Source organism: the organism of the source record quoted next, unplaced genomic scaffold (assembly GCF_019419815.1).
Source record: "Pyrus x bretschneideri cultivar Hongxiangsu unplaced genomic scaffold, Pyrus_bretschneideri_v1 Contig12, whole genome shotgun sequence".
Classification (NCBI taxonomy): Eukaryota; Viridiplantae; Streptophyta; class Magnoliopsida; order Rosales; family Rosaceae; genus Pyrus; species Pyrus x bretschneideri.
The window spans coordinates 4,453,262-4,464,243 of record NW_025999413.1 but is presented as its reverse complement, the minus strand read 5'-3'; the positions used below and the strand labels follow the sequence as shown (position 1 = coordinate 4,464,243).

At 38.6% G+C, this 10,982-nt stretch overlaps 2 protein-coding genes across 7 annotated transcripts; one reads left to right on the top strand and one right to left on the bottom strand.

The window, feature by feature from the left end:
* Positions 1 to 1,615: 1,615 nt before the first annotated feature.
* Positions 1,616 to 4,871, bottom strand: LOC103947811 (RHOMBOID-like protein 9, chloroplastic). 6 transcript variants are annotated; one of them, XM_048578057.1, is made up of 8 exons: positions 4,712 to 4,871; positions 4,530 to 4,625; positions 3,621 to 4,123; positions 3,326 to 3,536; positions 2,874 to 3,039; positions 2,318 to 2,488; positions 2,062 to 2,216; positions 1,616 to 1,941 (listed from the first exon to the last, which is right to left on the bottom strand). In XM_048578057.1, exons 3-8 carry the CDS (start codon positions 4,015 to 4,017, stop codon positions 1,761 to 1,763), a joined length of 1,281 nt encoding a protein of 426 aa, XP_048434014.1. In that variant the 5' UTR covers positions 4,018 to 4,123; positions 4,530 to 4,625; positions 4,712 to 4,871; the 3' UTR covers positions 1,616 to 1,760. The 6 variants fall into 6 exon arrangements, with proteins under 6 accessions (XP_048434014.1, XP_009357049.2, XP_048434016.1 ...); XM_009358774.3 differs by having other exon boundaries at positions 3,621 to 3,978; XM_048578059.1 differs by having other exon boundaries at positions 4,795 to 4,863.
* A 1,769-nt stretch (positions 4,872 to 6,640) lies between these two features.
* Positions 6,641 to 10,518, top strand: LOC103947813. Its single transcript, XM_009358777.3, has 12 exons — positions 6,641 to 6,933; positions 7,157 to 7,266; positions 7,359 to 7,445; positions 7,533 to 7,698; positions 7,803 to 8,183; positions 8,434 to 8,585; positions 8,691 to 8,903; positions 8,997 to 9,087; positions 9,178 to 9,346; positions 9,529 to 9,636; positions 9,726 to 9,828; positions 9,954 to 10,518. The coding sequence occupies exons 1-12, from the start codon at positions 6,820 to 6,822 to the stop codon at positions 10,081 to 10,083; spliced, it is 1,824 nt and encodes a 607-aa protein (XP_009357052.2). The 5' UTR covers positions 6,641 to 6,819; the 3' UTR covers positions 10,084 to 10,518.
* The last annotated feature ends 464 nt before the right edge of the window (positions 10,519 to 10,982 follow it).

Here is a 10,982-nt window from a genome sequence, read left to right as displayed (position 1 = left end):
ATAGCCGAAGAAGCTGCACCGGCTAAACTATTGGTTCGCCATATCCGGAGATGTATCAGACCGTAAAGCACAGAAGCAGCACCAACCACACCGGCTATCAATGCAAAGATCAACAAGAAGCTAGTCGATGTATTGCCTCCCAAATCTGTACAAAAGTATCAGAGCTCAAAACCCTATTTCAACCATAGTATTCTAAACTACTCTAATCTATGCACAGGGTAATCGTACTCGGTACACATGAGTGACACTTTTTTGATCAACTGTCCTAATTCACGTCGAATACTAGAGGAATACTACACCGACAATAGAACATGCAATCTAATTAACTGACTTAACCCAACTCGAGTACTAGAGGATACTAAATGGACAATAAAATAAACAATATGATCAATTGACTTAACGCACATCGATGACTAGAGGAATACTAAATAGTCAATAAAACGAGGCACTATACCGTGATTTACGTACGATGTTTAGTCTCTCCCACTACTAGTTTGCAGAGTTGATTCTATTTGTGCATATTTTCTCTTGACATTCTAGTGGGCGTAAAATAAGTAATGAAAACTAAAAAAAAGAGGAGTGATTGAGAGAGACAGTGCTTACGGGCGTAATTTTGCTCTCCATTGATGTATTTATCAAGGGACCAACAAGCAAGTCCAAGCATGATCAGATGGACCACCAAGTTGACTACCAGAAGAGGAGCCATTAAACCTCTACCAATCCTTCCGACCGCCATTGATATCAAAGCTTCAAAAGCTCAAGCTGCAACCCTTCAATCTTTTAGTTCTCAAACTATACGCACTTTTAAACTCCAAGCTCAAAAGTACACACCCTGAGACCTGAGTGACACAGAGAGATTCAAAGCTGATGGATGAAAAGGACAGAAGGCTCTTTGTGTTACGTGGTTTGTTGTAAGTAACCCAACTGTAAACGTGTCAGCAAGCAAGGGTATGGTTCCTTTAACGTGGAGATACACCATGCATGAAGAATTCTGGTCTGAAAAAACAAACAAATGAAATTATAGTTTGGATTTGGGAGCCATATTTGTTAGAACAAAAGGTCACTTGGTTCACATGCAGGCTGTCGGGAGTTCGTTTAATTAATTAATTACCTTGTTGGCCAATGACGTTGTTCAAAGGGACACTAGGTTCAGTCATCATGAGATATGTGTGCATATGTAATTAAAATTATTCACGTACATAAACGACTGACTGTAGCATAATTTTATTTCATTAGACTCTCAGGAGAAAAACTTAGCAGTGTTCGAGGCACACGTGCTATGGCCCACCTCAAGACTAGAAAGATGTAGAAGAATCACTAGAAAATGAGGGAAGTAATCCGAGGGCACGCGTGTTATAGCCCTCCCATGCTAACCTACCCCTCGCACAAGGTCACTGCCAACCCCAAAGTTCAAGGCTGGCTTCGTTTTGGCCTCTCAAAAAAGTACGAGACCCTCTATAATTTGTCTAAACCAGCCTCAAGCTTGTTCCACCCGATATAAGAGGTGTCCTAGTCACGTGGCCCTACTATTCTCTCTACTCTTGAGGCTCAAGTCTCACAAACTGTTACAAACCGATTGCATGTAAAAATTGATACACACTGTCAAAATTGAAGGTTTACCCTCTTGCGTGCTACACAAGAAACACATATGAGCTAATGTGTTGTATAAATTGATGGTTTCGCATCCTTGTAGAAGTTTTACAGAGAAGTATCTGATGCAATGACATTCAGGGGAGGTCCCACAAAGAAAAGTAGAGAGCTTAATACAAGAACAAATAGGCAAAGAAAAACAGTGATTTGCAAGGATCTGCATATCGTCTAACAAGTGCGATTCCTTCCTCTTGGCCACTTGTTGAAGAAGATGATGCATCATCCAGTTGAAGAGTTGGGCATGTCAAAAACCCATATGCCACTCCTGCAAATGCTGCTCCAAAATGTGTCCTGCAACAACATAATATGATATAAGGTCACTCAGGGACAGTCTCGTAATGTTTTCTGATATGAAAATAAAAAAAAACGAATAAGTATATTCAAAACTTGAAAATGCGTCTGGTAGCTTACCAATCATCAATAGGACCGAAAATGCTCAACGCGAAGCTAAGAAGCGTGGTTATGACAGCCTTTTGGAACATACTCTCCGAAATATCCTTTGAAATTATGTCCTTGTTTTGGACCTGATAAGCAAGCCAAGCTCCGATCATGGCGAATATTGGTCCCTGCAATCACATTACGAACTTAAAGCACATCGGAAGAGAAGAGAAAAGGGGTAACTAGATTCGTAGAAATGAAGTGGAATTTGAGGAGCAGAGCTGCTTACCGTTCCACCAACAGTTGGCTCTGGTGTATGAAGAAAGCTAATCAAGTTGCCGGAGACTCCTCCGAGTATGTAAATCAAGAAAAATGTGAATGATCCATAGCCTCTGCACACTTTAGGCCCAAATACAACGAGTCCCCAGCAACCAACAGCTATGTGGAAAAGCCCCGAGTGCTGCATAAGTTACAGGAGCCACGTGATAATCGTTGATCAGGAAGAAGAATATGCAAATGCTCTTCAAGAATTTATCGCTTTAGGAATTCCTACTATTTTCTTAATCGATACAAATTGTGAGGCGGATCTTGCAGATATTTCATAAACCAGAAAGCATATACGTGCTGCATTATACTAAGAACCAACAAACTGGACGTTTCATAAACGATATTTAGATACCCGACAAATGTTAAGGCCAGATAAATCTCTAGTAATGTGCAAAGCCCTATAATTATTTGATACGTTCACATTCAAATCCAGTGGTTAACTAGCTAATGCAAATTATCACGGATAATGTTGAAATGGAAACAGAATCGAAACACGAACCGAATCGTCGGTCTTGTACCAGAAACATGGGTGTGACTAGCCTCCACCATTCTCCAACCAGGATCAAATCATTTATCTTTGCTCCATATAGCAATGGAAGAGAGAAGAGCCCTAAGTCAGTGTTCCTAACCGGACTCGCAATCTCGAACAGAAAAACTGCAATGTTTACAGAACCTAATAGGCTTCTGCATCCAACATAAAGAACAAAGAAGCAAAATGTCATTATTCCTAAGGAGCTCCCAGATTTAACCAGGATTTTCGGTTCCCAATATTATATGAATAAATATACCGGTCACAAACTTTTAATCAAAAATAAAACTGGCAGAACATAAAACTGCGGTTTATATACAAACTTACGAGTCTATTTAGTTTATAACCAGTTCGATGGGTGCATATTTCTGATTAAAAGTTTATAACCAGTTCGATTGGTGCATATTTCTGAGTACTAATTTAGATAGGGCAGGGTCTTACATTAAGTAGAGATCAGAGATTTCATTATACTCGAGCGAGTCTTTAGAAATCTTTGGACCAAGATCATCCCTTTCACGTATAGGATTTCTGAATGCCTTCAGTACCCTCTCATCACCTTTTCCGGAATCTCGATTGATAGCTGATGGTTTTGCAATTGGAATGTCTTCAGTAGCAAGATCAACAGAACTAGATGATTTCGTCGAGTCTCCATCTGAGTTAATACAAAATATAAGAATTAAAACGTCATTTCTAAAAGTAACACACACAAACGACTCAGCTGGGAAGATAATTTTACCTTGATTTCTAAGTTTTCCAAGATAATCATCAAGAGACTCCAAACCCTCCTTTAGTCTCAGCTGACCATTATTTTTACTGAGTGGTTGCTCCCTTGTCGTGTTTGACTCGTCCAGAGGCACATTTGTGACGTTTTGGAGCTTCCCAAAGTAAGAATCCAAGGATCTCAAATGGTTCCCAGAATCTGATGCAGCATACCAAACCATCCCAAGAATCTTATGTTTTCTTGCATTATTTTCTGAAGTTGGAATACAATCACATCGAAACCCTCTGTCCCTCTGTCCGATTACATAGTGATTTGATTCACCACAGCCTCTATATGGCATTTTGTAGCATATTGGAACCACGGCCATGTGTTCCTGAAAAAGAAAGAAGCCAAACAACAAAAAGTGTATCATGCATGAACTAACGCCAATATATACAACAATAGTGATAACCAGTGGTTTATCTCCGCTCTATATCTCACTCGTCACGTAAAATCACAGCCGTTGCATGTAAGAATCCCTTGAAGAAAAATTATGAGGAAGTAAAAATTAGTACTAGAGAGCAAATTTTTTACAAGTGCAACATTAAAGCATGTGACTTTTTCTAGTTAGTTTCAGTTATTTTCTCAGCAACCAAACAGAGACTCAAAAGGCCAACTTTATACCAGACAAACACACAAAAGCTTAACATGGTTTGCCTGGTTAATTCTGAAAGAAATTTCCATTTATAACCAACCCAAATTCTCCACTGTTACCAAAAACAAGCTTTGAATCCAGAAACCATAATTCTCTTCAAATACAATACAAAGCAGGAGACTTTTTTCTTGGAAATTTCAGTTATTTTCTCAGCAACCAAACAGAAGTTACTCAAAATACCAACTTTCCTGAACAAAACAGAAAAATCTCAAAAGGGTAGGTTTACATACCTCCAAGTCCAACTCCCAAGTATTTCCCAGATTACCTCAATGCAGAGGTTCTGTGAGAGGGACAAAGTCTGAGGTTGTTTGTACTTGTGCTTGGTTCTGCCATTAATGGAAAGACATAATTAAGTACAAATAATACATGAAAAGCCCACGATTGAAAGGAACAGTAAGAAAGTGTCACTGACAGTCTGACATGGAATGAAAGAAATCCAGAGTGGATTCTCCTTATCGCTATTGGTCCATTAGGTTTCTGCCACGAAGGACTCACCGGCGATATGGTTTGCGTGGATGAACTCTATCTGACTACCTTCAGCAGCTAACCAGAAACTAATGGTCAACGTACAAGAAAATTAGAGGCTTTTAGTCGAATACCCCACTTTTGTTTATTTATTTAATCGCAGGCCACAACATTTTTCTGGCATGAATTTTTCATAACTACTTTAAGCCACTTGTTTTTAAAAATTTTATTTTTAAGCCCTATTTCCCCCACATTTTGAGGCTAATGTATATTTTGTATATGTTAAGGGTTAGGCTTCTAACTTTCTTTGAAACTGATTTTGTCTCACTTTACTTCTTGAAATTGTCAGTTTTGTCTTAAGTAGCGAGTTCATTCTATTTTCGTCTATCCCGTCAAATAAACTTTAAATTAAAGGGTACTATAGATATTTCATTTTTTACACTACTCTTTATCTCGAGCATGCCTCTAAAATAATTGCAATTCTATTTTTGACAACTCCAATTCAAACTTATGCACATCTTGTGCTTCAAAATCTAATCTAAGCTACTTATTGAATCAATGGCTATAGCTACAACAATCCGCAAGAGAGATTGATAAGGTTTGAATGAGAGTTGTAAAAAATGAAATAGAGATTGTTTCAACAAGCAAGATCTCTCATATACAACTCACAGATCTACATTATCTATTGTACTTATCACAAACTTTCTCCATTGAAATTTATGCTCATCTTTTGTTGTTCCCTCACCCTTTCCTGAAGGTATCAAATTTCTCCAACATTTTGTTTGCTTCTATTGCATTGTTGCAAGTACTCTTAGATCTATATTATTTATGCTTTTTTATTTTTAAGTTGAATAGTATATACTTGTGAGCTTTGCGTTATTGTTTTTCTTGGAGTCGTATACCTTCTTGCTCTCCTTTGTCAAGAGTGGTTGGCAAATTGGCCATTTGTCAAAAGTGTAATAGTTCAATTAACTGCCTCACAAACAACAATAAATTCATTTGCTACACGTGAGGCAATTGATCTAAGAGAGAAAAAAAAAGGTGTTAGAGAGTGGTGGGTAAGTTAAAATTAACATATGATCCTAGTGATAACTCTCAATATAGTTAATATAAAGCGTCAACAACCAATTGTTTTAAGAAAAATAATTTTCACACGCTATTTTTTCTCTTAATGCACACTTAGTTATTTTTAATATTTAAATTAACATAAATAGAGGGTGCACAAAGGGAAAATAAGTGTGTGAGTGTCATTTCCCTTACATTAAATATAGTGCAAAGTAGAAGCAAGTTGAGAATTGATTTATACACACCATCTTTCATTCTTTATTTAGTTCATGAATCAAAAAAGACAAAAATAAAAAAATAAAAAAATCAGAAGTTAGATTAAAATGATTGTGTACCAGTGTGTATAAATTGCTCACGTCGAGAAGGGTAAAAAAAATCGGCCTAATTTTTTTGAATTTAGAGGCGCCACATGGTGCGATAACATATTTTCTATTTTTTAACCATTGGAAATCCAACGGTCCTGATTAACAGATCATTGAAAATCCAACGGCTGTCAAGCATCCAAATTTGAACCATTTGCCTCGTTGCATTTCACGTGCGATGGGGATGTCTACTACTGATATCCTGAGTTGCAAGCGGGCTCAAGCCCTGCCTTTAGTTGGCAGGGCAGCCCAGCGGGCTCCTGCCTTTCACCCAAACGCCCCTATTTTTTCATCTGCTAAATCTATTTTTCGAGAGAAGGGCAGTTCAACCTAATTGCAAGGGCAATTCGGGGACTGCCAGGGTTGCTGTAAACGTGAAAAAATTTGAAAAATGAAAAACGTTACACGAGTCCCAAAGTCGAAGCCCAAAATTTGAGTGACGACCAAAATTCTCCCGCCAACCTCGAAGAGGCGGGGAAAGGAAATTTCAGACACATTACAAAATTAGAAATAGCTGCTCTCTCCCCTCCACTCACTGCTCTGTCCGAATCTCAGACTATAGAGAACGGGAGAGAAAGGGGAGTTTTACTCGAGCTCCGCTGCGGAAGACGTCGCCTCAGCTCGCAAGATGGTGGTGGAGGAGAGCAACAAGGTTGAGGATACTCTGGTGGTCGGGAAACAACGCGTTCGGGCCGTCGGTGGCCAGACCTACGACTCTAAGAAAGGAGTTTCCTGCCATCAGGTGATTTTTGTTTCGTTTTCGGTTTTGGGTACTTGATTTGGAGGTTGGGCGTCTGTTTGGTTGATGAGAAAATTTTCAATGTAAAGGATTCGACTTTCCTAGCCCTTTTTCTTGGTTTCTGTTTCTCTTTGGATGACGAAAAAAGGTTGGGAATTATGAAACTTGGGGTGGATTTATCTTTGTCGGTCAATTTGTTTATTGATTTGTTGGTTGAATTCTTCAGTGCCGTCAGAAGATGACGGAAAGGTTGACAGCTTTGGCTGCCGCCTGTAAGAACGTCAAAGCGAAAGGCATTTGTCCGATTCAATTTTGCCATAAGTGTCTGTGGAACAGGTTAGATTGGAATGATTTTTTCTCTCATTTTTTGTGTTTTTGAATTAAGTTTTCGGATTGAAATTAGTATTTGGGTGTTGAATTGAGAATAGGTATGGATTGAAAGCTGAACAAGTGGAACTCGAGGATGATTGGAAATGTCCGAAATGTCAAGGCAATTGCAATTGCAGTATATGCTTGTAAGTGTTTGGTATATTAGACAAATGTGTTTTTATAGTTGTTGGTGTTTTGGTGCTGCGGCTGATTAGACTAATGTGCTTTATCAGGAAGAAAAACGGTTACCAACCCACTGGTCTTCTCGTGTACGAAGCCAAGGCGAGAGGGTTTCAATCTGTTTCTGATATGCTTACTATGTACAAGCCAAAAAAGCAAGGGGAGGAGGATGACAAAAGCAAGGATGGCTCACCACAAAAGCGTGTCGCTTCAGAGAAGGTCTGGTGCTTTTGATTATGTTTGCTTTTTTTAATGCATATTGATATTGTTGATGTCGTTTTGGTTGGTTTTAGTGATGTTTTTATGCTCTCGACTTTTGATAGGCAATTGTCGTTGGTTCACCAAGAAAACGAGGGAAGGAGAACACTCTTAATCGAAGCAAAGATATGAACTTGGATGCAGCTCTGAACTCTGGTGAGCAGGAAACTAAGAAAGCAAAGCGGGAAGAGTTGACAGAAGTTTGTAATGGCAGCAGAGATGTTGGTGCTGCTGTGAGTAATAAGGATGCCAAGCCCAAGGTCAAGGAAGTCAGAAGGAACCGGAAAGTAAAGGAATGCCCCGTGAATATTGAGAATCAAAAGGTTGATCTTGACCTTCCCCTGCCACAGGGCAATCCCTTGACAACTGTAGCTGGTGTTGAATTGGCTGCTGAGGATGTTGGAAATGCTCTGCAGTTTCTGAAATTTTGTGAAACTTTTGGAGAGGTAATTCTAACTTTTTGTTCCATACTTCTGTTACATATTAGACTATAATGGTGTTCAAGTTTTCTGGTTCTATACCTGAATCAAAACTGATTGAAGTATCTGTTTAGCCCTTTGCATTTAGATGCTCACATGATTCATTTGCGTTCTATTAATATGAAATGGTTCTCATTTTTGCACATTTATTTTGTGTTTAAACATTCCTGAAATTCACTGCACTTGAAATCTCATTTTCCTTTTCCTTTCACTTTAGTTTCTTAAAATCCAAAAATGCCAAGCTGAATCTGTACTTAGAGAACTATCACGTCGAGGAAGTGGGCGAAGGGGACGGCCTGGACAATACTCCTCAGTGATTCGATTTCATAACTATATGCTCTCCTTCATACAGAAGGGTTCCTTAGAGGAGTAAGAACTCTACCTAGCATTTTCCATTTATGCATAAAGTAATTTAGTAAGCTTTAGTTGCGGGAAGTAACTCATTTGGTTTCTGTCAACTTTATTTCCTGTCAGGTCTTCTTCTTTAGATCAATCAAGCTACAATAAGTCCTGGTTCCAAGATTTGGGGGAACTTATCTCTGCGTCCGGTGTCTCTAAGGTCGATCCTGTATTAAAGGAACTGTCCCCAGAGTGTTTTAGCAAAGGTGGGGATGGATATGATATGTTGAACATCACTCAAAAGCTCAGGATTTTGAATTTCCTTTGTGATGAGGCTCTTGACACCGAGTAAGTGAATAAGCATAATATGTGAATCATTATTTTGCAATTGTCTTGGCTTCTGGATTAAGAGTGATGAGAACTTTCTGATATTTCCTTCAGTATGCTAAGTGGATGGATAGAGGACCAAAATGAAAAATTGGTCCAACGAAAAAGGGATGCCAAAGAAAAAGTTGCTAAAGCAAAGGATAAGGTAATATGTAAAACAAGGCAACCTTTTATGAGGCAACATCTTTTGAAGAAAACATGGAGTTCTATTTTTAACTAAATCATATATTTGCAGGAGAGAGATCTCAAAAAGAAGTTGCAGAAGGAGATGACTAAGAGGATAATTGCAAACAATGGTTATCCTGTCCGAATTTCAGAACGTAACTCTGTTGTTTCACAAATCACAAGCAAGGCAGCTCAAGCTCACACTGAGGTGGTTGAAGCAATGGCCATGTCACCTAAAAGTAAGTTCCCATTTAAAACTATCCTTAAGAATATCTGAGACATTTTTCTGTGGTTGAATGTTTTTCATGTTTTAATTCTTCATGAAAATCGGGTTATCAGTTTGCTAATTGTTAAGCTTTCGTATCCTGCAAGCAACCTTGCTATACATGCCCGTGTTAAAATGTTTTGACCTATTTTATAGGCAATGAAATATGTGAAGCTGTTAGAATAAAGGCTTATGTTTTGGATGTTCATGGCCGTGCATTTTGGAAACTGAACGGTGATTTTGGTGAAGATATTTTGCTTCAAGGTTAGTCTTAACTGTGCCAAATACAATTGGTAGATTTCCAGGTCATGAGTTATTTCGATGTGTAAGCTTTATGTTTGCGTATTGTACAGATATGGGAACATGGGATGGAGCTCCTTCTGTTGAAAACTGGTTCGTTTATGGCGCTGAAATGAAAGAGCCAATCGAAAAATACCTCTCTTTTCTAAGTCTAAAGTACGCACATATAATTGTTCTACATTTTTAATTAGGTTGAAATTGTTCTGATATCGCACAGTTTTCTCTTCCTCCCTTTTCAATGGACTGGTTGTTCATGCATTCATTGTTTGCTTGGCTTGCAGACAAGAACGGGCCAGGAGCCAGAGGCCATTCAAAAGTCGGTTTGCAAGCAAAGAAGACTTGCAGGTTCCTCAGACTCCTGAAAGCAATGAAGAAAACCCTCCGGTTTCCGACACCTTCTCAAAGCAATGAAGAAAACATGGAGCTCAGTCCTGAGGCTAATTAAAGTTTTGAGCCATCAGAAGACAGTATTTATCTCCCCCAGTTTCTGCACAAACCCCTATATGGGATGGTTGTTACCTACTTCAGATTTCCCTCTGTATGGCGGGGAAGTGATGTGGAGTAGCCGGCCGACGGCCTCAGACGGAAAGAAAAGTTGATCTGAACTTTTGGATAGTTGTATCTTAATGTTAGGGAAGTTATTTCGTACTACCTTTAATCCTCATGCACACTTTGGTTACTTTTGGCCTCTGAATTGAAAGAATTTAACAACAATCAATCAAGGGACATGTAAATGATAGTGTGCAGAAGGAGTGCGCAAAAATTATTTCCCTAATTTTATGTTGTGATGGGAAATGTAAAACAATGTGACGAGTTAAATTTCGATGTAAGCTATGATTTCACGTTTCTCTACCTGTGCTCAATTTGGTTGGGTGTAAGATGATATTTCACTGTTTCTCTATCTTATCCGTAACGGTTTGGCGTTGGATAAAGTGATAAAAACTTGGGTGTAAGATGTGATTTCATAAATCTTTATCTCATTTGTAACGGTTAGTTCTCAAAGAAAACGAAAAAAAACTTGGTTGTATGCTTGTTTCTTTGATTCTTGATAAAAACGAGAAAAACTTGGGTGTGCTGTGATTTTTCATTGCTTCTTTATTTCACTTGTAATGGTTGAGTACTGAAGAAAACGAGAAAAACTTGAATGCAAGTAGTGATTTCAATCTCGAAGAATGTGACAATCGCAACGGTTACATTCAATCCTAAAGAAAACAATGAAGTAAAAGCTAGCGCTGAAAACACATGCGGGTCCATGTGCATTTGGATGTGCTATTAACTATTAAGCCAACCAAACTCTAAGAAAGCTTAAG